The sequence below is a fragment of the Ipomoea triloba genome, chromosome 11 (assembly GCF_003576645.1).
Source record: "Ipomoea triloba cultivar NCNSP0323 chromosome 11, ASM357664v1".
Taxonomy (NCBI): domain Eukaryota; kingdom Viridiplantae; phylum Streptophyta; class Magnoliopsida; order Solanales; family Convolvulaceae; genus Ipomoea; species Ipomoea triloba.
This window is the reverse complement of record NC_044926.1, coordinates 24,422,076-24,446,531: the sequence shown is the minus strand read 5'-3', so window position 1 is coordinate 24,446,531 and position 24,456 is coordinate 24,422,076. Positions and strand designations below refer to the sequence as shown.

The 24,456-nt window shown below is 30.8% G+C and overlaps 1 protein-coding gene across 1 annotated transcript; it reads left to right on the top strand.

The window, feature by feature from the left end:
* Nucleotides 1–16,325: 16,325 nt before the first annotated feature.
* LOC115997094 (zinc transporter 8-like) lies at nt 16,326–21,313 on the top strand. The gene is made up of 3 exons (XM_031236572.1): nt 16,326–17,062; nt 18,291–18,440; nt 20,821–21,313. The coding sequence occupies exons 1-3, from the start codon at nt 16,415–16,417 to the stop codon at nt 21,124–21,126; spliced, it is 1,104 nt and encodes a 367-aa protein (XP_031092432.1). The 5' UTR covers nt 16,326–16,414; the 3' UTR covers nt 21,127–21,313.
* The last annotated feature ends 3,143 nt before the right edge of the window (nt 21,314–24,456 follow it).

Below are 24,456 nucleotides of genomic sequence, written 5' to 3'. Positions count from 1 at the left end.
TCTTCTCAATTGTAAATATGATCATTTTATCTCAGTTGTAGATGAAAGCTTTTCTCTTAATTTCAACTGCCATAAATCTTAATATACCACTTTTTATTTTCTCTATTATTGTGTTTTCCTCTCGTTACTTTCACGGGCTTTTTTCCTCTCGTTACTTTTACGAGTTTTTCATTATCATTAGCATAAATCGTTTAGTTTGGTTTCGGCAAGTGTTGATCTTATCCTAGGCGAGCAAAAAAAGAATGATGACGAAGACCCAGATCTTTGATGAAGCTTTAAGCTCCTTGAAGGAACATAGCTTCCTAATTATGAAACAGTCTGCGATTCAAGTTTTCTATAGCATAGTTAGAAAAGTTGTTTCTATGTCTGACTGTAAGGAATTGTTTACCATTTCATTGATCGTTGATGTAAACATTTTATGTTATGAATTAATAGAATAGCTATGTTTACCTTCAAAAAAAATGACCAAAAATATAATGTGATATAATCTTTTTTACTTTAATTGTTACATAGGCCAGGGTTCCATCGAGGGTATGTTGTGGCAGAGTCAAGATTTTGAATCTTACTAACCAGAAGTCTTGAGAACGCTAATACTTTTATGTACGTTATAACATATTATACAATAATTAAATACAAAATGCATTATTTTATATATAAATAACCATTTCTTTACTTTATCAAGTTGTGTAGAAGACGTATAGTAGAAGATGAATTGAATTGACAAGTGTGGGTTTGAGTACGTAGGTTTTCCACACACAAGGCGTGAAATGTCTCTCTTAGCTTTCCAAAACGACAATGCTTACGTACCATATCAAAGCTTAGTGTTTAAGAAAACCAATCAAACTGCTGACTTTGTATTGGCTAACTATACGAGATTACGAGTTGGTTTCATATCAAAATTGAACCGTATGTATTTAGTGGAGAGATTTTTAAGCAAACTCTTTGTGTTGCAATGGCTGTTAGGATCACTGATCATTATATATTTATATTCACACACGAAATAGGGTTTAGGGTTTATATTTACTTGTAGAGCTGTAGTTGATATATTATATAACTTCAGTTTATTAACATTACATAATTTGACACTATATCGATCATTTTACTTGCACTTTCAGTTTCAATTCATTTGACACTATTGCTCTGTTTTTTAGTTTCATTTTTTTACGCACACTAGTTTCATTATAGCAACACTAAAACATCATTTTAATCCTATTACAATTTCATTTGACAACATACGTTGTGAGCTCTATTTTAATAATACTTCATGTTCATTTGACAATATATATTATAGTATGAGTTTGTTTTTAATTAGTTTCATTATTATAGCAACACTAAAGTATCATTTTAATCCTATTATAATTTCATTTGACAACATACATTGTGAGCTCTATTTTAATAATACTTCATGTTCATTTGACAATATATATTATAGTATGAGTTTTTTTTTTAATTAGTTTCATTATTATAGCAACACTAAAGTATCATTTTAATTGTACTACAGTTTCATTTTACGATATACGTTACAACATTAGTTCTGTTTTTTAGTTTCATTTTACAATATACGTCACAACATGAGTTCTGTTTTTTAGTTTCATTTTATTCACACACTAGTTTCATTTTAGCAACACTAAAGTATCATTTTAATTCTATTAAAGTTTAATTTGACAATCCTATTGAACCATGATCCACATAGCGCTATGTAAACTATAATTTATTGTATAGGCCTCCAACTTCTGTAGCCCAACTGAACAATAGCAGGCCCAACAAGCAATTTCCGACCCAATGGCATACTAAGCAATCATTATTGAATGCGTAAGCCTGAAATCAGCAGTAGCTTCACATCTAATGCATTGACATTTTTTGCGTGCCTTAATTGTTTTTAGTGTATTATACAATGAATTATACTTTTGTATGTTTAACTTTTTGAATTAAAAAATTTATGAAAAACAAAGAGCTTGAGGATCAAGTTGGTAATGGCTGCAAGCTGCAAGTAGCCCTATCATAAGGCCGGTATGGGTAAATTATATCATGTAGCAAAGTTACACCTTAGCCCTTGCATTGTTAATCTTGTTGCAAAATGATATTCAAATTATAAAAATTGTAATTTATGTCTCGTTATAATATGTCAATTATCAATGTCACTCATGAATTATCAGTGGTGTAAATGTTGCTCCTCAATTTTTAAAAGAGTACATATATTGCCCCTCTCTATAATATGTCAATTATCAATGTCACGAATTATCATTATATGCAACTGTAAATAAATTCAAAATCCACAATATGTTAACTGCGAGCAGATAATAGGCAAATTTTTCTGTGGATCATTAATAAAAGGTACATTTTAATATAGTAAAGGTACATTATTTATATATTTAATGTCTAGTATTTGATAGTATACAAAATAATATATATACATTCAGTACTTTCAAATAATGTATTTTCAACACAAAAATAATGTACATTTAATATATTAAAAATGTAATTTTTATTTGTGTAGATCATGATCCATGAAATAATGATTGCAATAATATGTTAACTGTATATACATAATATGTTAATTGTAGTAGATATATAATTTTAAATTGAATGCAATGCACATAATAATTATAATATGTTAATTACAAATACATAATTTTTGAATTAGGGTAAACAATAGAGAGTCATGATTCATGGTATACAAATGATAAGGTATGACGTTTCTTGTCATATAGAGAGTCATGCCATCACACCACATGCCAAAAAATTGTCACCTTTAGCTTTGAATGAGACACCCAAAATAAGTAATAATTTGATCTTGGACGCCAAGTAATTGATTTCAATGGGCAGCATATTGATTATCAATATATATATATATATATATATATATATATATATATAAGTCTGCTCAGATGTGGCTACGTCTTCCGGTGCGGTCGGTGCGGCCGATTGAAATATACAAAATGCACCAATAGTGTTAGGAAAATGCACAACAATGAAAGTCCACAAATACATCAAAAAACACACAACACGCCCAAAATAATACACCATAACTCTTCACATCTAATTGTGCATTTCCGAACACTGTGTGGTGCTTTTATACATGCCTAATGATGCGTTGTTAGTGATGTGTACCTAATGGTGCATATTTATGTTGTGCAGTTCCTAACTTTTGTAGTGCTGAACTCTACTATATATATATATATATAGTCTTTATTATCCCATATGATTTTATTCGATTTAATTTCTCTAAATTTTTTTTGTTAGTTTGATTGATATACTTTTAAAGTTAATTAGATTTTTGTTCAGGCAGGGTCTTAAAGTTTTTTTTTTTATTATTTTTTTTATTTTTTTTAATGTAATAAAGTTTTTTTTTTAATGTAATAAAGAGACATTTTTTTAATGTAATAATGATATAAATAATCACGCGTGAAGTTTAGTGAGATTATAGTTATTTTAGTTTGCTAGATTTTGAAAACATTCATAGTTATGATCCTTTTATTTTGTTGGACGAAAAACTAAAATTGGTAATAGTCAAGTAGGTAGCATTTAATAACATTGTTCCACTCGATTGTTTTTATTAAATTAAATACCTATGAAATTTTAGATCAAATAATGAAAGAACAATTATGTTTGGTTGGCTAATGTTGTTCTAACTCCCAAGTCCCAAAGGGCAGACTTGGAGAATAAGCATGGATTTCACATATCTAAACATGGTCTGTCACATGGACCCTCTAAACTAGCTAAAGTCTTGTATTTGAGATGTAGCCTCCAAAGAATCCCAAGGACATTTAGGGTGTGTTTGGTAACCCGGAAAATGATTTCCGGAAATCATTTTTCGAGCTTTTGGTGTTTGTCAACATCCGGAAAATGTGGTCAACGGAAAACATTTTCCGTTGACCATGGAAAATAAGCCCATTTTTCTGGAAAATGACTTCCGGACAAAAAATCCGGAAGTCATTTTCCGGAACGGAAAATGGCTTCGTGCGACCCTTTTTTTGTAAAAAAAAAATTATTTCTAATAAATATTATTAGTTTATATATTTTTATATTTTAAATAAAATAATAAAAATATAATTATACGTTTCTACTCATTTTCCACTCATTTTCCGGAAAATGAACCAAACACACACAGACAGTTTTCCAGAGTACATCCAAACACCGAAAATGAACTCATTTTCCAGAAAACATTTTCCAGAAGTCATTTTCCTGCTTTCCAAACACCCCCTTAGAGATTGAATATTTGGTTAGCTACACTTAGCAGATTCTTGGTTTAACTACCAAATTGGTCCATATCTTTTTTTTAAAACTAATGAAGAAGAACACAACCTTTGAATGGATATAAATGTCAACAAGTATTTGATGAATCCCACCCATGTTTTATAAACTAGAGCACAAAGAGATATCGTATTTATATTTTGGTGTGACCGTCGATATAGCAGTCAGTTCTATCTTGATAAGAAAGGAAAATGCCAATCTACTATGTTAGTAAGGCCTTGAATAATGTATTAATGTTGAATCAAGATATACTATGCTTGAAAATACAGTTTATGGATTAGTGCATACAGTTAAAACAGTTTCAGTTGACAATATATACTCAATATATGAGACATGTTATTCAATTTCATTTTATACACACTGTAGTTTCATTATAGTACAACTAAAGTATCATTTTAATTCAACTACAGTTTCATTTAACAATATACACACTCAATATATTGGACGTGTTATTCAGGTTCATTTTAAATACATTGTAGTTTCATTATATTACAGAACAATTAAAGTATCATTTTAATTCAACTACTGTTTCATTTAACAAAATAAACTCAACATGTGAAACATGTTATTTATTTTCATTTTAGATATACTATAATTTCATTTTATCCTGAGTACATCATAAATACTGAATTAGTTAAGCATCACGGTTGCCGTTTCTTTTTATTTAAAGAAAAGGTGACGTTTTTGAATCATGATCTACCGCATAACAATTGTACATAATCTGGACCATAATCTACTATGTGCATGGTAAATCGTAGTCTAGAATATAATTTACCCTAACTAGCCTACTTCATTATTGGGCCTCCAACTCTGCCGTGGCCGAACTGTACTATCCCAGACCCAACAAGCACTTTCCAACCCAATGACATACCAAAAATAAAAAGTACATTATTTTTGTCCTGAAGGTACATTATTTTTGTACTGTAGGTACATTATTTTATGGTACATTATTTTTGCCTACAGAAGGTACATTATTTGATATAATGTACCTACAGTACAAAAATAATGTACCTTCAATACAAAAATAATGTATTTTTTATTTTTGGTCCACACAGCTGTGTGGACCATGGTCCATGCAATAATTTGCCCATACCCAGCAATTGAATGCTTAATGCCTGAAATCAGCAGGTAGCTTCACATCTAATGCATTAAATATTTTCTTGCGTGTCTAATTTTTTTTTTTTAATTTTTAGATTTAGGTGATTTCAATTTAGTTGGATAAATTCTAAACTCATAAGATCTCACCCTTAGAGCTATTATAGAGGTAAATTGCAAGTCACACAATCAGCTTATCACGGATAAGATCCTAGTCTTCATGTGCAAACAAGGGATCCATTCTAGACATTCCAGCATCCTTGGGTCTTAATTGTTTTGAGCGTAGTATATAATGAATATGTATAACTATTTGAATTAAACAAAATTATGAAAAACAAAGGGCTTGAGGATCAAGTTGGTAATGCAATGGCTGCAAGTTGCATGTAGCCCTATCATAAGGTATGGGCAAATAATATCATGGATCAATGTTGTCCACTTTACATTGCAGACTCTGTTGTAAAATGACAATCAAATTATGTGTATGCAGGTAACATATTATGTGTTTGTAAATAAATTGAAGGCTCATAATATGTTAACTGCGGAGACATAATATATTAATTGCATATACATAATATGTCAATTTTAATAGACACAGAATTTATTAACTGAATGCAGGTAATATGTTAATTGCAAATACATAATTTTTGGACTAGGATCAATCTACAATGCAAGATGAACCTTAGTCCATGATATAACAATGGTAAGGTATGATATTAATTTCTTGTCATATAGAAAGTAAGGTAAATCTTAATAATATTGCTCCACTAGATTTAAAAAAAAAAATACCTATGAAATTTTAGATCAAATAATGAAAGAGCAATTTGTTTTTGATTGGCTAATGTTGTTCTAGCTCCTAAAGGCCATATTTAGAGAATGGGCATGGATTAATCGTCCCATGGACCCTCATACCTTACCTAGAATTAACGTTCTAGTTGATGATATAGCCGGCCGTGAGTTTCTCAGTTTTATAAACGCATTCAAGTGCTTTCTCAGTAAGAAAGCAAGTACACATGCAATGGAAAAATCCTAATTATAGAGAGGTACACATTAATTAAAGTTGAACTTGAAAAAAATGTGCATTGCTATCTATGAAAGGGAGTAAATTCCTTAGGTACATGCTGATTAATTGAGATGAGGAATGAGGATAGAAGCAAATTCCTCTAAACCAAAGTCGTCGTGTATTTGAGATGTAGCCTCCAAAGAATCTCAAGGACATTTAGAGATTGAATGGTTGGTTAGCTACACTTAGCAGATTCTTGGTTTAACTACCAGATTGGTCCACATCTTTTTTTTTTTTTTTTGCCAACTATTGAAGAAGAAGACTACTTTTGAATGGATAGAAGAATGTCAACAAGTATTTGATGAACCCAACCCATGTTCTTTAAACTAGAGCTCAAAGAGTTATCCTATTTATATTTTGGTGTGACCGACATGACAGTTAGTTCTATCTTGATAAGAAAGTAGCTAGGAAGGATATAAGACTCCGATCTACTATGTTAGTAAGACATTGAATATAATAATGTTGAATCACGATACATTATGCTTGAAATTACATTGTATGGATTAGTGCATACAATTAGAAGCTAAGTGAATGTCCTAACAATTCAACCACTAGCATTAGTCTCAATTAAGGAACTCAATGCAATGGCTTCGGGAAGGTAATGAAGTTTTCTTTGTTTTTAATTAAGTCATTATTATGGCATAGACTATAAGCCAAAACGTAACATATCATCAAAGTTCAAGTTCTACCTGACTTTATTGTAGAGTGTACAGCTCGGATGCCTCAAGTCCCTAATAAAAATTTCTGAGAATTGTGAGAAATGTATATCGATGTAGCTACAAGTGTAAGACAATATGAAGGAGGTATAGTCTTGATCTCTCATGATGGGTTTAAGGCTTATTATTCTCTTAGCTTTGACTTCCTACCTACAAACAATGAAGCTAAGTATGAAGCAATGGTGAGAGGTCTAAGGTTAGCAAGGAGAAGAACCAAACTGAAGAAATAATTAATTAATTAAGTATGAAGGTACTTGCCAAGGATCTTGTGGTCTAGTGGCATCCGATATCTCAGTTAATACTACTACATGGATGATGGGAGTGGGTTAGTGGAGGCTACTGGTTGACTCTTTGTACTTCATTAGGTTGAGAAAGTAGCTATGAACAGATACTACATTGTAATACTCTTTATGCTTCATTAGGCTCTTTGTGCTTCATTAAGTTGAGAAAGTAGTTATGAACAGATACTACATTGTAATAGAGTCAGTAGTACTCAAAAAGTATGAAAGTACTTTGGTTATGATTTGAATTCTCTATATTATTCTTTGATTTTTTTTTTAAATAAATTGTTTGAATTCAAAATTTGCCAAAAAAGTCAAAAAGAGAGATTGTTAGTGCATGCATAAGCTAATAGATGATTGGTCAACATGTATTTGTATACTAGGAAATTTTGTGATTTGTTATCATTCTATGTGAACGTATTTAAGTTTTGAGGCAAAAATCAAGAAGAGGAGATCATGCCCGAATAAATAAGGGAACTCATTAAGAGCGCAAATTATATCGTGGACAGTGGTCCACAATGCATTGTGGACCGCGGTCCCAAAACAACGTCGTTTTGATTAATGAAAACAGACGGATGAATTCGCGCCACTCACTTTCTTTTCATATATACTGCACTTTCTTTTCATATATACTGCAGTTACATTTCAACACAACTGCAGTTACTTTTTGATATAACTACAGTTTCATTCGATAATATAAAAACACAAAAGTGAAACTGTTATTCAGTATCTGTTCATATACACTGCAGTTACATTTCAACACAACTATAGTTACATTTTGATATAACTACAGTTTCATTCTATAATATCAAATACAAATGTGAAACTGTTATTCAGTATCTTTTCATATACACTGCACTTTCTTTTCAACACAACTACAATTACTTTTTGATATAACTACAGTTTCATTCGATAATATCAAAACAAATGTAAGGCAGTATCTTTTGTATGAACTGTAGTGTCAATTACGGGGCTTCATCTCCCACTTACTAAAACGACGTCGTTTTGGGACCGCGGTCCACGATATAAGAACTGCATTAAGAGTCCTTGCTATATATTTTCTTGTGTGGACATTTTAAATCTCTTGTAATTAATAATGTTATTAGTGTGTTAAATTTCTTTATGAGCTAATGCTCAGCATATTCAACCATATATATTAACATACCGGTGCCCCTATATATAGTTCATCGTTACAATTTTCATTAGTCCACTAAAATTGGCTTCATCTAGCTAGCAATTAGTAATCGAAGTAATAATCTTTTCAAATGATATTGAAGATTTTTATTTAAAGAAAGAAGAATCTTATTTCAAGTGTGGTTGGTCAACTTGATTGGGGAGGAAGTAAAAATCTGACTAAAGTGGCTTGGTTAACATTCCCGTAACACGGCAAATTATTGTGTATCATGGTTCACACAATTATGTGAACCACAATTTAAAATGACATTATTTTGATGTTAAAAGAAAAAGGAAAAAAAATATCTTACTCTGCACGTGTTAGAATAATGAATATTCTGGAGTAAAATAATATATTTTATGAGTTAAAATAATGTACTTTATATGTGTTAGAATAATGAAATTTTAGGCGTAACATAATGTATTTTATGTATTTAGAGTAATGTATTTTATGCGTTAGAATAATGTATTTTATGTGTTAGAATAATGCATAATGTACTTTTATGTGTTAGCTAGAATAATGAAATTTATGAGATATGATAATATATTTTATGAGTTAGAATAATATATTTTATGTGTTATAATAATGTATTTTATGAGTTAGAATAACGTTACTTTATATATTTTTCAATCGTGGTCCACACAATGATTGCCGTAACATTTGACCAGTGTAAAAATATTTGTTTAATACGGAGTAGCATATTTTATTGCACGATGGTCCAAATGTGGTAATTCAAAAAGTGTTTAGGAAATTAAAGTAAGACATGATGCTATATATATTTATTAAAAAAATAATTACTAATAGGGTGTAAATGAGATATCGTGAATCGTTTTCAATTTAACAAGACTTTTTGAAACCCTGCTTGATACGAGCATGATTAGTTTCAGCCTGTGGAATCCTATTACCTTTACTACGTGATTGGTTCGTGGAATAGCTCGGGAATGGAATACCATTCTCGGGAATAGACCTATTCCACTGTTTGGTTTGTCGTTCTGCTCCTAGGAATAGCATTCCCGAAAATGAGTTATTTCCTTTGTAGGGGGAATAGCCATTCCTAGAGGACCCCCTAGTATTAACTATTCCCAAGTATTTCGGAATAGCTTTTATACTATAATACCAAAAATACCCTTTTGTATATATAAAGTAATAATAATAATAATAATAATAATACATTTTTTATATAGATATAGGTGTGTGTTAACAAGAGATAACTGTACGTGAAAATATGTAATTGTATTTATTTAGATTATTTATATAGAAGAACAAAGGATGTTAACCACATATTCAAACTCAACAAATTTAGGCTAGGAGTTAATCTCTCAACTTCCCATGTATCTCTCTAACAAATATATTATTATTATAGTGTATAGTTTTTTTTTTTTTGTTTTTTTTTTATTTTAAATTGCGTTAACTTCAATCCTTTGAATCTGACAATCTGTCATATTTTCTAAGGTTTGTGGGAATCACATTGCCTAAAATTCTACAAGTCTTACAAGGCAAAAAATCTTGTTATGTTGTAGCGGCCAAGGCCATGAGGCCCGCATTTTCGCGCCCCTCCCCTGCACACGAGAGAACTTTTATGTTACACAATTTAATAAGTTTTATAAAAAATTTTATATAAATAGTGGTGCAAACTCACTTTTCAGACTAATGTGGGACAAAAGCTATTTTCTTCATTTTTTTTAACTCAAATGAGTCAACTTTAAGAACTAATTTCTCATTCACCTATTATCCGTGTTTTAAGCATACAATATATCAATCTCTTCGTCTAACTACGAAGAACCCAAATCCACTTTGACCCGACTCAAATCGGGAGTGGAGCCACATATATTGTACCACAAAATAGCCACTTAAATTGTCATTTTATGCTATTTTTCCAACAGGTCCAAAACGGCGTAAATACACAATTTACATATTAAATGTTCACAATTTACCTGTTAAAAACTCACAATTTGAATACTACGAACACACAATGTGCACTTCTACGGTTGTTATGTGTTTTGACTTAAAAACACAATTTATATTCTAGAAGTTTACAATTTCAATACTAAAAATACACAACTTAATCTTTTTAAAATTTAGTATAGTCTTGTATTCAGAAATTCCCTTCTACGGCTGTTATGTGTTTTGACTTAAAAATACAATTTACATTCTGAAAGTTTACAATTCTAATACTAAAAATATACAATTCAATGTCGTTTAGAACTAAAGTCCACCTTACAAAGTGAACCAATAAGGTGGACCGTGGTCCATGGTATATCAGCTGGCTAATAGTTAACTGAAAAACAAGATCTTTTAACTTTTGGTATTGGTTGAAGTACTCCACACGAGTTTAATTTAGTATAGACTAAGGCAGGGCTAAGAAGGAAATGTCAAATACATGCATATATGGTATCGATATGTGCCAGTGCCAGTGCCAGCTACATTTGGTTCTTATTAAATCGATAACGATACCACAAAATCTGCTTAAAGCATTATTAAATATTTGTTTCCTTAATAAAATGTTATGTTTAGAATATGATTAGTTATGTCGACATCCTTGTATTATAGCTGCTCTAGGTCTGTTTACACTATATATGATCTTAATTTAATTTCTTCCTTGAACTTCTCTCCCTTCTATGCCCTCATTAATTTATTTTTTTTAGGACCCTAAGTGTAATTTCATTCACCCCGGACTGTTCCATATAGAGACTAATTAATTTTGATGGGACAAAGTCATGGCCAAATTAGTTTTTCTATATGACAGGGGGTTTGAACACTCGACCTCTTTAAAGATTGAGAGTGCATATCCACTCGTGCCAACCAAGTTGGTTTCCTCTTTAATTAATAACACAATTATATATGTTTGAGTTTGAAAATTTATAATTTAAAAAATTAAATTATTTAATTTAATATTTTTTTGAAGATTATTTAATTTAGTATTAGTGAATAAAATTTAAATATTTAAATATTATATTAAAAGTTTTATTTCAATGGGCGAACTTGATTGAAAAATTTAAGGAGTTTTATTATCAAAGAAATTAAGGAAAAAAAAAGTTGTCTTGAACAATTTATAATATGAAAAAAAAATGTCATTTTCTCTCTCTTGAACTTACATTGTAATATTCCCTTCTGAAGTAGCAATATATTAAAATTCTATATTTTTTTTTGAATACTACTAACTCTATTACAATGCAGTATCTATTAAAATTTTATATTAATTCTTCGTACATCATGAAATAGTCAATCCTATCATGAGTTTAAAAATATTAATTAAATAAAAAAACGTTAAGTATTATGATATAGAAGATAGTTAGAGTATTATATAATGGAACTATATTCCCTTTACTTGTATATCGTGTACCAATATTTCTTCACTCCATGATTGCAGATCAACTATGCCTACATTATGAGACAATTTTGACTTAGAAAAACATGTCTATCAAGTTTGGATTACATTTTTTAAAATATAAAATATGACTTTTGACCAGAATAGAGTAGGTGAATTGGAACGTAAATCTATTACGCTTTTATTTTAAAAAAGTGTTATTCATCATTAAGTTAAACTCAAACCCGTATGTATAGAATTTTGTTAGTTTGATGAAAAAAATAATTTACTACATATTTTATCAAATATTTTTGTTAACTAATTAATTCATAAGTGGTCCTAGTTACACTCCTGAATAAACTAATAAAAATACATTGTGTAAACATCTTTGGAGAGATCGATTTTACGATGGTAGATGTAAGGAGGGAAATGAAACTTTCATATTGAAAGTAGAGCGAGCAAAAACTTCATTGATGAAATGGAAAAAAAAAAAAGTATATGGAAGAACCAGATATATAAATAAAGAAAGAGGAAGTTATATATAGCCAGCATTGTTACAAAACTTTTCTTTTTTTTTTTTTTTGAAGAATATTACTTTCTCAACCTATTGAAGCACAAGAGTCAGTATTGACTGCACTGAGGCTCAAACCCACCACCTCCCCACCACCTCCCGTATAAAAGGAAAAGTTTGATGCCACTGGACTACAAGGTCCTTGGCACACAAAACTTTTCTTAAAAAACTATTTGTCCAACTCAACTGCCACTAACAAATAGCTTAATTGGACGCATAACTCTCAGATTATATAAAGACTACAGTATTAACTAAAGAACTACTTCTTGACGTTGATATATGAGTAGCTTGGACACATAACTCTGGCAGTTGTAAATAGAGTTTGTAAAGGGAGTGGCTTGGAAATTCAATTCAACTCTCATTGTGATTGAATTTCCTCCTAGGCAAACCAATGAATGTTGTGCACTATACATCAACAAGATAATATCACAAATCCTTCAGAAACATTAAGAATCCAAACTTGGTTTTCTGTCGCTTTATAAAGTAATCACAAATAGAGTAGATAGATTAAACAATTATAATCAATGTCCTAAATGGAATTGCTCACACATAATTAGCATAAACAAAGCAAAAGCATAAATGGAAAAGATAAGCATGACACAAGATTAAATGAAAATAAGGAAATTCTTATCTATTGAAAGCAGATGAAGAACATCAAATTTGATGTTGATATCTTTGATTACAAGCTTGGAAATTGTTAATAAGATGAAATCTAATACTAATATATGTTAAAGAGTTAATTTAATTAATGAACTTTGACTATCTAGGATTCGAATCTCACTCAAAATAACCTAAAATTGACTTAAATATAGAGTAGAGTATAGCTAGTGCACACAATCACAAGCATGACTGCGCGCATGGCCATGCCAACAAAATTAGTTGAAAAATCCTATCTAGGAGGGCATTTTATCTTGGTGGCGTGGGTAAGCGCAAACTATATCGTGGACCGTGGTCCACACTGCATTGTGGACCGCGCATCAAAACGACGTCGTTTTGATTAATGAAAACAGATGGATGAATTTGCGCCACTCACTTTCAGTTCATATATACTACATTTACATTTTAACACAACTTCAGTTACATTTCAACACAACTGCATTTACATTTCAACACAACTACAGTTACATTTTGATATAACTACAGTTTCATTCGATAATATAAAAACACAAATGTACTGTTATTCAGTATCAATTCATATACACTGCAATTACATTTCAACATAACTATAGTTACATTTCGATATAACTACAGTTTCATTCAATAATATAAAACACAAATGTGAAACTGTTATTCAGTATCAGTTCATATACACTGCAGTTACATTTCAACACAACTACAGTTACGTTTCGATATAACTGCAGTTTCATTCGATAATATCAAAAAAAATGTAAGGCAGTATCTTTTGAGATGAACTGTAGTGTTAATTACGGGCTACGTCTCCTACTTACTAAAACGACGTCGTTTTGGGACCACGGTCCACAATGCATTGTGGACCGCGGTCCACGATATAAGAACTGGTGGGTAAGCTATGCACACTACCTTTCATTTTTCTTGTGTTCTATGACCTTCCTAATTTAGAATTTGACTCGCTTGTTTTCATAAATGTTGTATCCCTTTAATTTAAGTATGTTTCTAATATTGCAAGAATCACTTAGTTTGAACATTTCTTCAGTGGGATATGATCAAAATATCAAATAACAGTTGTTGAGCAGGAATTACAACCCTTGTTCTTTTGCTCCACGTTTGCCTTGGTTTTCCCACATGATCAAGACCATTGAAAAAATCGCTTTTAGACTCACTAAATAACTATTGGGTTCGTAACATTTGCTTGCTTTTTTTCCCTCAAATAATCCACTTGACTCAATTTTCTCCCTAAACACATACAAAATTGATTTTTTTTTTGGTGCTTAACCAAGAGAATTTGTGCCTAATTGATCAAATGAAGCAAATGAGGATCATTTTAAACATAATATATTATTATTTGTTTTAAGAGAGATTAAGTAATAATATATCATTTAATCATATTAATTTAATGGTAACAAAATTCATATAAAATGAAAATATATATCTATTAAAATAAAAGAAATCAACTGAAAATATTGAATTTATTCTAATTGGATAGAATTGAAATCTTCTATTTAATTTAATATTATAGATATTTTTTTATTTGATTTGAATTTCAATTCAAATAATTTAAAAATGAAATAATTTCATTTGATTCAAATTTAGATATGTATTTTTAATTTTTTTAAAAAAAATTATATATGTATTAATTCTATATTTAAAATACGGTAATTGAAATAGTTGTTGTTTTTTTAAAAAATCTTTTCATGTGCATAAACCGAGACTTTGTTCCAAAATAAGAGCAAAACAAATCAAATGCAATCTTATTTCTATTTGCAGTGTTATTTTTCATCATTAGATTGCTATATTGTTTTCCATCATTATATGGCTATATATGGCAATAATAATATTTTCTATATATAGCAATATAATATAGCACATAGTAATGACTAATGAGATTCTGTTTGATTTATTTTGTTTTTATTTTCCAACAAAGTTTCTTTTTATACGCATGAAAAGATAGGAAAAAAAAAAGAAATTCAATTATTGTAATTTAAATATAGAATTAAAATAATATATCTAAATTTGAACCCCCCCCCCAATTATTTCAATTTTGAATTTTCTTAGTTGAAATTCAAAATAAATAATGAAAAAATATCTATATAAAAAAATATCTTCATTACAAAATATTTACATAAATTTGAATCAAATGGATTACTTTGAATTAAAATTCAAAATGCATAAGGAAAATAAAATTTACAATTAAAAAATATATATATATCTAAATTCAAATTAAATCAAATGAAATTATTTCAATTTTAAATTTATTGAGCTAAAATTGAAAAAAAAAATAAAAATAATATTCAAAAATCTCTACAATAAAAAAATATTAAAGTAAATAGAAGATTTAAATTAAGTTAGAATAAATTCGACGTATTGATTTTGACTTGGAATTTTTTATTCTATTTTAATATAATATATATTTTCATTCTGTTACAATTAAATTGCCATAACATATATCGAGATGAAAGCAGTGAAGCTTTTATAACTACTAATGCCAATTTACAATGGCAGAAGTTAGGAACACGATGAACCATTATTCATAGTGAAAACAGAGCGAACAATAACTTTATTGATGAAACGGAAAAAATTAAAATGTATGTGGAAGAATTGAATACAAACGTAGCTAACATAGAATTCTCAAATTATATCAAGCCTAGAGCAAAAATTGAAGGGTTGGCTTGATATGTTTAACTTGGACTTTATTAATACTGTACTAGAGTGTTATTTCATCCATTCTTAACCAAATTAAAGGTTAAGGGTTTGATCATTGGCTTTGAGTATGGAGTAATTTTCTCCAGGCCAGCTGTCTCATCAATAGAAGTACCTACAATTCAGCAAGAAGCTAGATTAGTTACTGCATGTGTTTCGATTTAATAGAAGTGCATACAATTCATCTCGACCTAATTAGTGGTACCTACAATTCAGTTAGGAATTATTCATTGTATTGGAAGGTAAAAATCTTAGGTTACACCAAAAAAATAAAGAAGAAAGAGTGTTGTTTCTTGTCCTCAATCAGAAATAGAAAGTCATACAATAATGTCATTCAAGCACAAGGTCAAGGACAAATATTAACAAATATTAATTTTCATTAGAAGATCATTTATAATTTTTTCTTTTTTTAAATACTGTATACTTAAAAATGTGTACAAACAGCATATATATATATAATCTGGCAACTAACTTGTTGCTAGCTCATTTTTCTCTTGTTTTGATCCAACTCAATTCCTTCATAGCTCCACTCTACTGCTATATACCCCTTTCAAGTTTCTATCTTTCTTCCTTCTCCTCTACAAATTCATAAACCATTGAATTATATTACATACGAAACCATGAAGAAAACAAGAACCAAAGTGGCGAACCATGTTGTGATTATTGCTTCAGTTGGTTTGCTTATGTTAACTCTGTTTCCGACAATGGTCCGAGGAGAATGCACCTGCGAATCCGATGAAGAAGACAGGGATAAGAGTTTAGCTCTCAAGTACAAGCTGGGAGCCATAGCGTCAATCCTAGTTGCCAGCGCCATCGGCGTTTCCTTTCCGGTGCTCGGAAAATCCGCCGTTCCGGCGCTCAGCCCGGAGAGAAACTTGTTTTTTATAATCAAGGCGTTCGCCGCCGGCGTTATTCTTTCCACCGGGTTCATCCACGTGCTCCCCGACGCGTTTGAGAGCTTGACGTCGCCGTGCCTGAAAGAGAACCCGTGGGGGAAGTTTCCGTTTAGCGGATTTGTCGCGATGGTTGCGGCTATAGCTACGCTGATCGTCGACACATGTGCCACTTCCTACTTTTCTAGCAAGTCCGCCGCCGGCGCTGGTGCCGGAAAAATTAATAGCAACGATGACAACCACGGCGGCACTCCGTCCGTTGAGAACGAAGAAGCTGCACTTCACGTTCATGCTCACGGTCACGTGCATGCGCACGTGACCTCTGCTGAGGTTGATTCTTCGTCGGAGCTTCTTAGACATCGAGTTATTTCCCAGGTACTTGACATCTTTATCACAGCTAGATGGGATTATTTTAACAATGAAAATCACATATGGAATCTTCGTTCATTTTTTTTATTTTTTTTTAGTAAAGAGAGAAAGCATAGGTCATAATTAGTACTTTAGGTTGTGCAGTGAGTAAACTCAACTTTGTGAGTCTAGTTGATAAACGATTATAAAGAAAAAAATCAGACTAGGTTGTCATAGCGAGTCGACCGGCTCAAATTGAGAAGGTCTAGGGTCTAGGCCAATGGACCGCTCCCGATAGGGTTGGACTTGTAACATTCTTGTCAAGTCAACAATTTGACTAGCATACTTAAAGGTTGCCCCACACATATTTTGATTTTATTGCAAGAAGAAAAGAAAAGAAAAAAATTGTACATTTATCTTATTTTGGTTCAATTTTTTTGAATGAAAAGGAAAACACGCCGTCACTACTTTAGGTTGTGCATTAGATAAACTCAATTTTGTTATGCTACCCAGCAAAAAATCACAAGAAAATAAATCAAACTAAATTGTCATTGCTGACCGACTCAAACCAACAAAGCCTAGGCTGCTTTCGTTGAGTCGAACTTGTAATTTTATTGTTATCAAGTCAATAGTTTGACAAAAACAATTGAGGTTGCCCACATATATTATGATTTTATTCTAAGAGAAATTAAAAGAAAAAATATTATAACTAATTAATATATTTCTTGGATGAATATGCCAAGCTAAGTGTGTCATGCCCGTAGAAAGTAAAAATATATATAAGTACATATAAGAGTACTTATAGTAGTATTTTTCTATAAGAATATACTCCATATTCATACAAGTACTTATGTGTATTGTATATATACCAAATTTTCTAATACATACATCTCTTTCTTATGTCTCTTTCTTAAAATGTAAAAATTTGTCATATTTTAGTCATTACAAAGAAAATGTATAGTGTTAAAAAAAGATTCCTTATTTCATTTTATGATATAAACAGACCATATAAACCGTTGTTACGCTCAAGTCTTTCAATATATATATAATGGAAGAAAATTTCAAAATATTTGTAAATATTTTTTGAAAGGAATTTGGCAGTTTGGGTAAAACAATTAAAGATGTCTCATTCTCAGATAATGGTATATATGCATAATGTCTGTATTGAAAATAACATTTTTGTTGACCAATTCAATAATGTATTATAGATATATTAAAAATAATAATTGTGCGTTGGCGTATTACATGCATGCAGGTATTGGAATTGGGGATCATAGTTCACTCTGTCATAATTGGAATAGCTGTGGGAGCTTCAGAAAGTCCACAAACAATTAGGCCTTTGGTTGCTGCTTTGACTTTTCATCAATTCTTTGAGGGCATGGGACTTGGTGGTTGCATTGCTCAGGTATACACATAATACATATATAATTAAATTTACAAAAAAAAAAAAATTAAGTTAAAAGTACAAATCGTATCAAGTCTGATCTTATGACGATACCAATTGCAAAATGTTTAGTGTTTAGAATTTGTAGATTTTTTTTATAGGTGATTAAAAAGTATGATAAAAGAAAATTTGATTTAATCTTACTCCGATCCTTGTTGAGTAGGGTTTTCCAATCCGGACTATTTCTCCCCGTACTTAGTAGGGATCCCAATCCGGGCTCCAACAGGAACGGATATGAAAATTTGGTGAATGGGAACAAAAATGGGAATAGGGATGGAGATAGCCTCCCCTGCCTCGCTCGTCCTCGGTACTTTAATTTTTCAAAAATTATATAAAAATTTATATATTGATGAAGTTATGAAAAATTAAAAGCTTTTATTGAGTACTAAATTAATATTTAAATTTGGTAGTTTAAATTAAATATTTAATATTTTCTTTTAAATTTTTTCTTATATATATTTTTTTTTGAAACAATTTTTTTCTTATATATTAAAAATTGTAATAAACTTTTTGTTTGACTATATAGTTGATAGTGATAAGAATTTTCAATCTTAAAAAATTCTCGATGAATGAGAATGAGAATTTTTTTTTAAAATTTCAATGAAGACGGGAAGCAGGGAGGGGTTGCAGGACGGGGAGTATACTCCCCACCCTATCTTGTCCTATTGCCAACTTGCTATCCCTATTGTTTATCTAGAATAGTAAAAGAAAATATAGATTCGATAGGACGTATACTATATATAGCTAGGGAAAGCTAGACAAGTAAAATAGTGACAATTAAAGTAATTATTATTGACTAGATTAGGCTGGTAAGAGCAATGCATTAAAATGCATTCTAGGCTTCTAGCACTGAGGTTAAAAACTAATTATTCGAAAATGAATTAGTTAATACTTCCTTTTTTTGTAATTTAATCAAATATTACTCAAAGTGATGCTCTCTTCTCTTAAATGATATACCAAAAGTTCTGCATATTTATCACTAAATTTTTATTTTAGCATAGATCACACTCTTTCTCTGGTTTGCAATAGACAAATACGAATCGCAATAATATATGGAAATAGAATTTGTATTTCTAGTTCTTCAGTTATACGTATAAATTTAGTCCTTGAATTATATGTATAACTATATTTAACTTTTAAGTTATGCATGAAGTGACAATTTTAGTCCCTCGATAGCTATTTCTATCACTAATTTGTGACTTAATAAAGTGACTAATTTGATCATTCAAAGACTTAAACCACCACTCTATACATAACTTAAGGATTAAAAATACTCACGTATATATTCTCAAAAAAAAAAAAGTATTCACGTATATAACTCAAAGACTAAGTCTGTACCACGAGTATAATTAGAAGATAAAAAATACAATTTTCCCTTTGATCTTCTATATCATTTCATGTGAATAGATATGTATTCAAGATTTGATGTTAGTTCCTATCCAATATCATAATCAGCCCAGCAGTTACATTTGACTAAAAAAAATCGGCTAGTATTCGCCAGTGGTAAGTGCCCATTAAGTGCATTATCATATACGCATGCATTATATAGTCAACAACTGCGTCGTCGGTCAGGTCAACCAAATCCTTTTAATTTGGTTTTCTAAGTTTGGTATACTATTTGTGAAGTTTATCAAATCAAAGTTGATAGTCAGAAATCTTATAATTTGATGATAAGTCAATGGCTTTAAATAAAATATCATAACTTTTTCCTTCATATTTTACATATAAAAAATTTGTGATTTTTCGCTCAATTTGTCCATGATAAATAAAATATTTTTTATAGTCGGGACAGTCTAAACCCATGACCTCTTACATGGGGTTAGTTCAGATACCAAATTGAATGACGTGTTTTGTCTCAACTAAAAGTTTAACTTGATAACTATACTGCATATTTATTACTCTGTATATTGAGTTAATGTCATATGGGATCCTCAAAGTATAGTGATTTTGTCACATTTAGTCCTAAACTTTCAAACTGACCACTTGTGGTCTTTCGACTTTCAAATTATTACCATCCGTAGTCCAAGTTTACCACCCATGGTCCTTCGACTTTCAAAATTTAATGGTCGTTCTGAAAGGGGACCATGAGGAGTTAAAATTTGATAGTTGAAAGATCACGAGTGGTTAATTTGAAAGTTTAATTATTTAGGACTAAACGTGGTAAAATCTTTACACTCGGAGGGCCCTCGATGGTATTAACTCTTATTATGCGTGTGTGTGTGTGTGTGTGATGTTTAGCAATATGTGATATGTTTGTCTTTGATTCTTAGAAATGTAAGACTTTCCGAGGTGATACGAGATGAATAATGCAATAACATTATTATTTCTTATTTCATTATAGGCAAAGTTCAAAACTCGTGCAGTGGCACTTATGGCGTTCTTCTTCTCGCTCACGACGCCAATTGGAATCGCGATCGGATTAGGGATAACAAACGTATATGACGAGAATAGCCCGACGGCTCTGATCGTGGAGGGGATATTGAACTCAGCATCAGCAGGGATCTTGATCTATATGGCTCTGGTGGACTTGCTGGCAGCAGATTTCATGAACCCTAGGATGCAAAACAATGGAAAGCTTCAATTGGGAGCTAATGTTTCTCTACTTTTGGGTGCAGGGTGCATGTCACTCTTGGCTAAGTGGGCTTGAAAATTGTCATATCATTCTTAATTTGGACATTAACTTGAGATTTTGTGTGCACTTACAATTTCTAGACAATATTGGCATGTAGCATCAAATGGGTCCAAAGGGTTTATTTTTACGAATATTAATATATTGTTAGTGTACTATTATTGTATTGGTGTATTTTTAGTCAAAATAAACTCAAATTGTGAAAGATTGCTGGTAATGTATTTTTTTTATATATATAAATATACCATGGTAGTTTTCTAGTCTTGAAAAGTTATTGGTATATAAATAAACTCAAAAAAACTCATTCTCAAGCCCAAAGCCCAAAACAATTAAACTGGGTTATTGGTATGTGAAGAGTCTTTGTCATTACTCGTTAAGTCATTATCACAATCGTTATATCGTGCACCACGGTGCACATAGCAATGTGCACCCTAGTCCAAAACAACGTCGTTTGATGTTAGTAGACGCGGACGCGAACGACTTCAGGGAATTCATTATCTATAATACACATAATTATTATCTAAAATACACAGAACGTTTGCCTAGAATACACAGAATGTTTGCCCAGAATACACAGAATATTGACACAAAATACACAGAACCCATCCTCCTAACATTCGAATGCACAAACACATCACAACATGTGTTAATAACATGAATACACAGAATATTGACACAAAATACACAGAACTCATTCTCCTAAACATTTGAATGCACAAACACATCACAACATGTGTTACTAACATGAATACACAGAACGGTTGCCTAGAATACACTGAATGATTGCTTAAAATATATATACAGGACGATTACCTAGAATACACAGAATATTAACATAAATACACAGACCGTCCGAAACGGGAAACGTGATTTCCAAAAAAAGGGACGATTAGTTTACCATGCTCAAAACGACGTCGTTTACGTACGTGGTGCACATTGATGTGTGCACTGTGGTGCACGGTATAATTTGCCTCATTATCATTGTCCCACATTAAGAGTTTACAATCATTATACTATAGACTAGAGTCCACAGTACACTATTAATTATTATCAATGCATGCATTTTATCTAAAGCTGTCAATGCGGGCTGGCGGGTCCCGCCCCGCCAAAGCCCGCCTTTGTGGCGGGTCGGGCTAAAAAGCGGGCCTAAGTAGGGGCAGCCCGCCCCGCCTTATGCCCGCGGGCCTTGGCGGGTGCCTGCCAAATTTTAAAATTTTTAAATTTAAATAAAAATTAATATAAAAATGTAGTAAGTGTATACTAAAATAATCTGGATAATTTAAACATATAGTAATGTATTTGTAATTTTTTAAACACAATAATAACTAATAAATAAGTGTTAATCCATAAGTTAATAACAAATCATTTATATAATTTACTAATGTTTTGAACTTGATTATATATATATATATATATATATATATATATATATATATATATATATATATTATTAATTAGTGTATTAGTTTACAGTTTGCTATATATTATAATTATAGTGTTAGTTTATAGTTTATACTCCGTATATTATAATTAGTGTATTAGTTTATAGTATAGATTGAAAACTAATATAATTATATAATTATATAATTAGTTTATAAAATTCAATATAATTATATATTGAATTTTGGTTTACAGTTTACAATTATATAAAAGGGTGTATATATATATATTACACACACACTAATGTTAGTAAAGGAAGGACCATAGGTGACTATAAACAAAAAGTAAGAGTACTAAAAGTGGTTGATTTAAAAGTTGAGGATTAAAAGTGGCGGTGTTATCAAAGTCGGAGGACTAAAAGTGGTTGATTTAAAAATTGAGAATTAAAAGTGACGGTGCTATCAAAGTCGGGGACCTCCACTGATGTTTACGCATTTTCTTTTTGTTCCATAAAAAATGAGTACAATGGTAAATGGAAAATCAATGGTAAATGGAAAATTCGGATCCAACGGATTGTTAGGCTCGTCGTTCTTTTCGATGAGTCTAAAAAGGTGGTCGTTATTACCGACCACCTTCTTAGGTGGTCGGAAATACAGGCTTTTTAGGAACATCTAAATTGTTTAGATGTTTAGAAAAAGTGTTATTTACCGAACTTAGGCCATTTCACTACTACAAAAATGGTCTACTACGACAGTTATTTGTGCACATAGATGATGGTTATATAAGCGTCGTGTAAATAGACGACTTAGTAAATCAATACTTTACATGCACGATGGTTCTTAGAACCGCCGTGTATGTTACTTATATACGGCAGTTAAAAACCGCCGTATAATCTATACATACATGCCGTATATAAAAACTTTAGACGGCGGTTCCGCGAAATAATTGCCGTCTAAAGTTTTTTTTTTTTTTTGTTAAAAAGAAAACTTTAGACGAAGGTTTCGCAAAATAACCGCTGTCTAAAGTGTTTTTTTTTTTTTTGTTAAAAAGAAAACTTTAGACGAAGGTTTCGCAAAATAACCGCTGTCTAAAGTGTTTTTTTTTTTTTTGTTAAAAAAAACTTTAGACGACGGTTCTATGTAGAGCTACCATCCAAAGTATTTTTAAAAAAATAAAAATTTATTCGAAATAAAAATACATTCAAATACAATCACTTCTTTCAATAGCTAAACCATCTCCTTTTTCATGTTGGCTTGTCCACTTAATATATCAGTCAGCAAATGAAATCGAGCCTTTCCAGTTTCACATCACAGCATTTCTATAAAAGTATTTCTGACCACTTTTGGGTGGTAAAAAAATAGTTGGTTTCCAATAGTGATAAATAGATAATGATATGGATAATATAATGGAAATGATAAGTAATGTGCCACAAAGACAAATTTTGTACTAATGTGTGTTATAAGATGATTACAAGTGAATGGATTGGTTGAATGATGTCTTAACAAGATAATAATGAGCTAATTTGTATTAAGGCTTTCCCTAACCGCCCTCATGAGAATAGGAAAGGGCAGTGCGCAATTGGATCCTCTTTGACTGCGCCCTCGTGTGTAGCACACAATGCCTAGGCTACCTCAAGCTGAGGCCACCCCAAGCCTAAGTGTTTTATTTATTTCCTTTTGACTTTATTAATATTTGATACTCCATCTATCTCATTTTATCTGTCCTACTTACTATTTATGGGTCAAACTAACTTTTTCTTTTTCATTTATTTTCTTTATTATTTTTTACTTATTTTTAAATTGGATTTTTTGTGTTTAATAGTACTTTTAGTGTAGTTTCTAAATATATAAATTTTGTATATTAATACTAAACTTAATATTATGAAAAATTGAATTAAAAATAACTTCAGTTAAGCCTCTCTAACTGAACCAGATACATAAAATGGGACGGAGAGAGTATTATTGTATA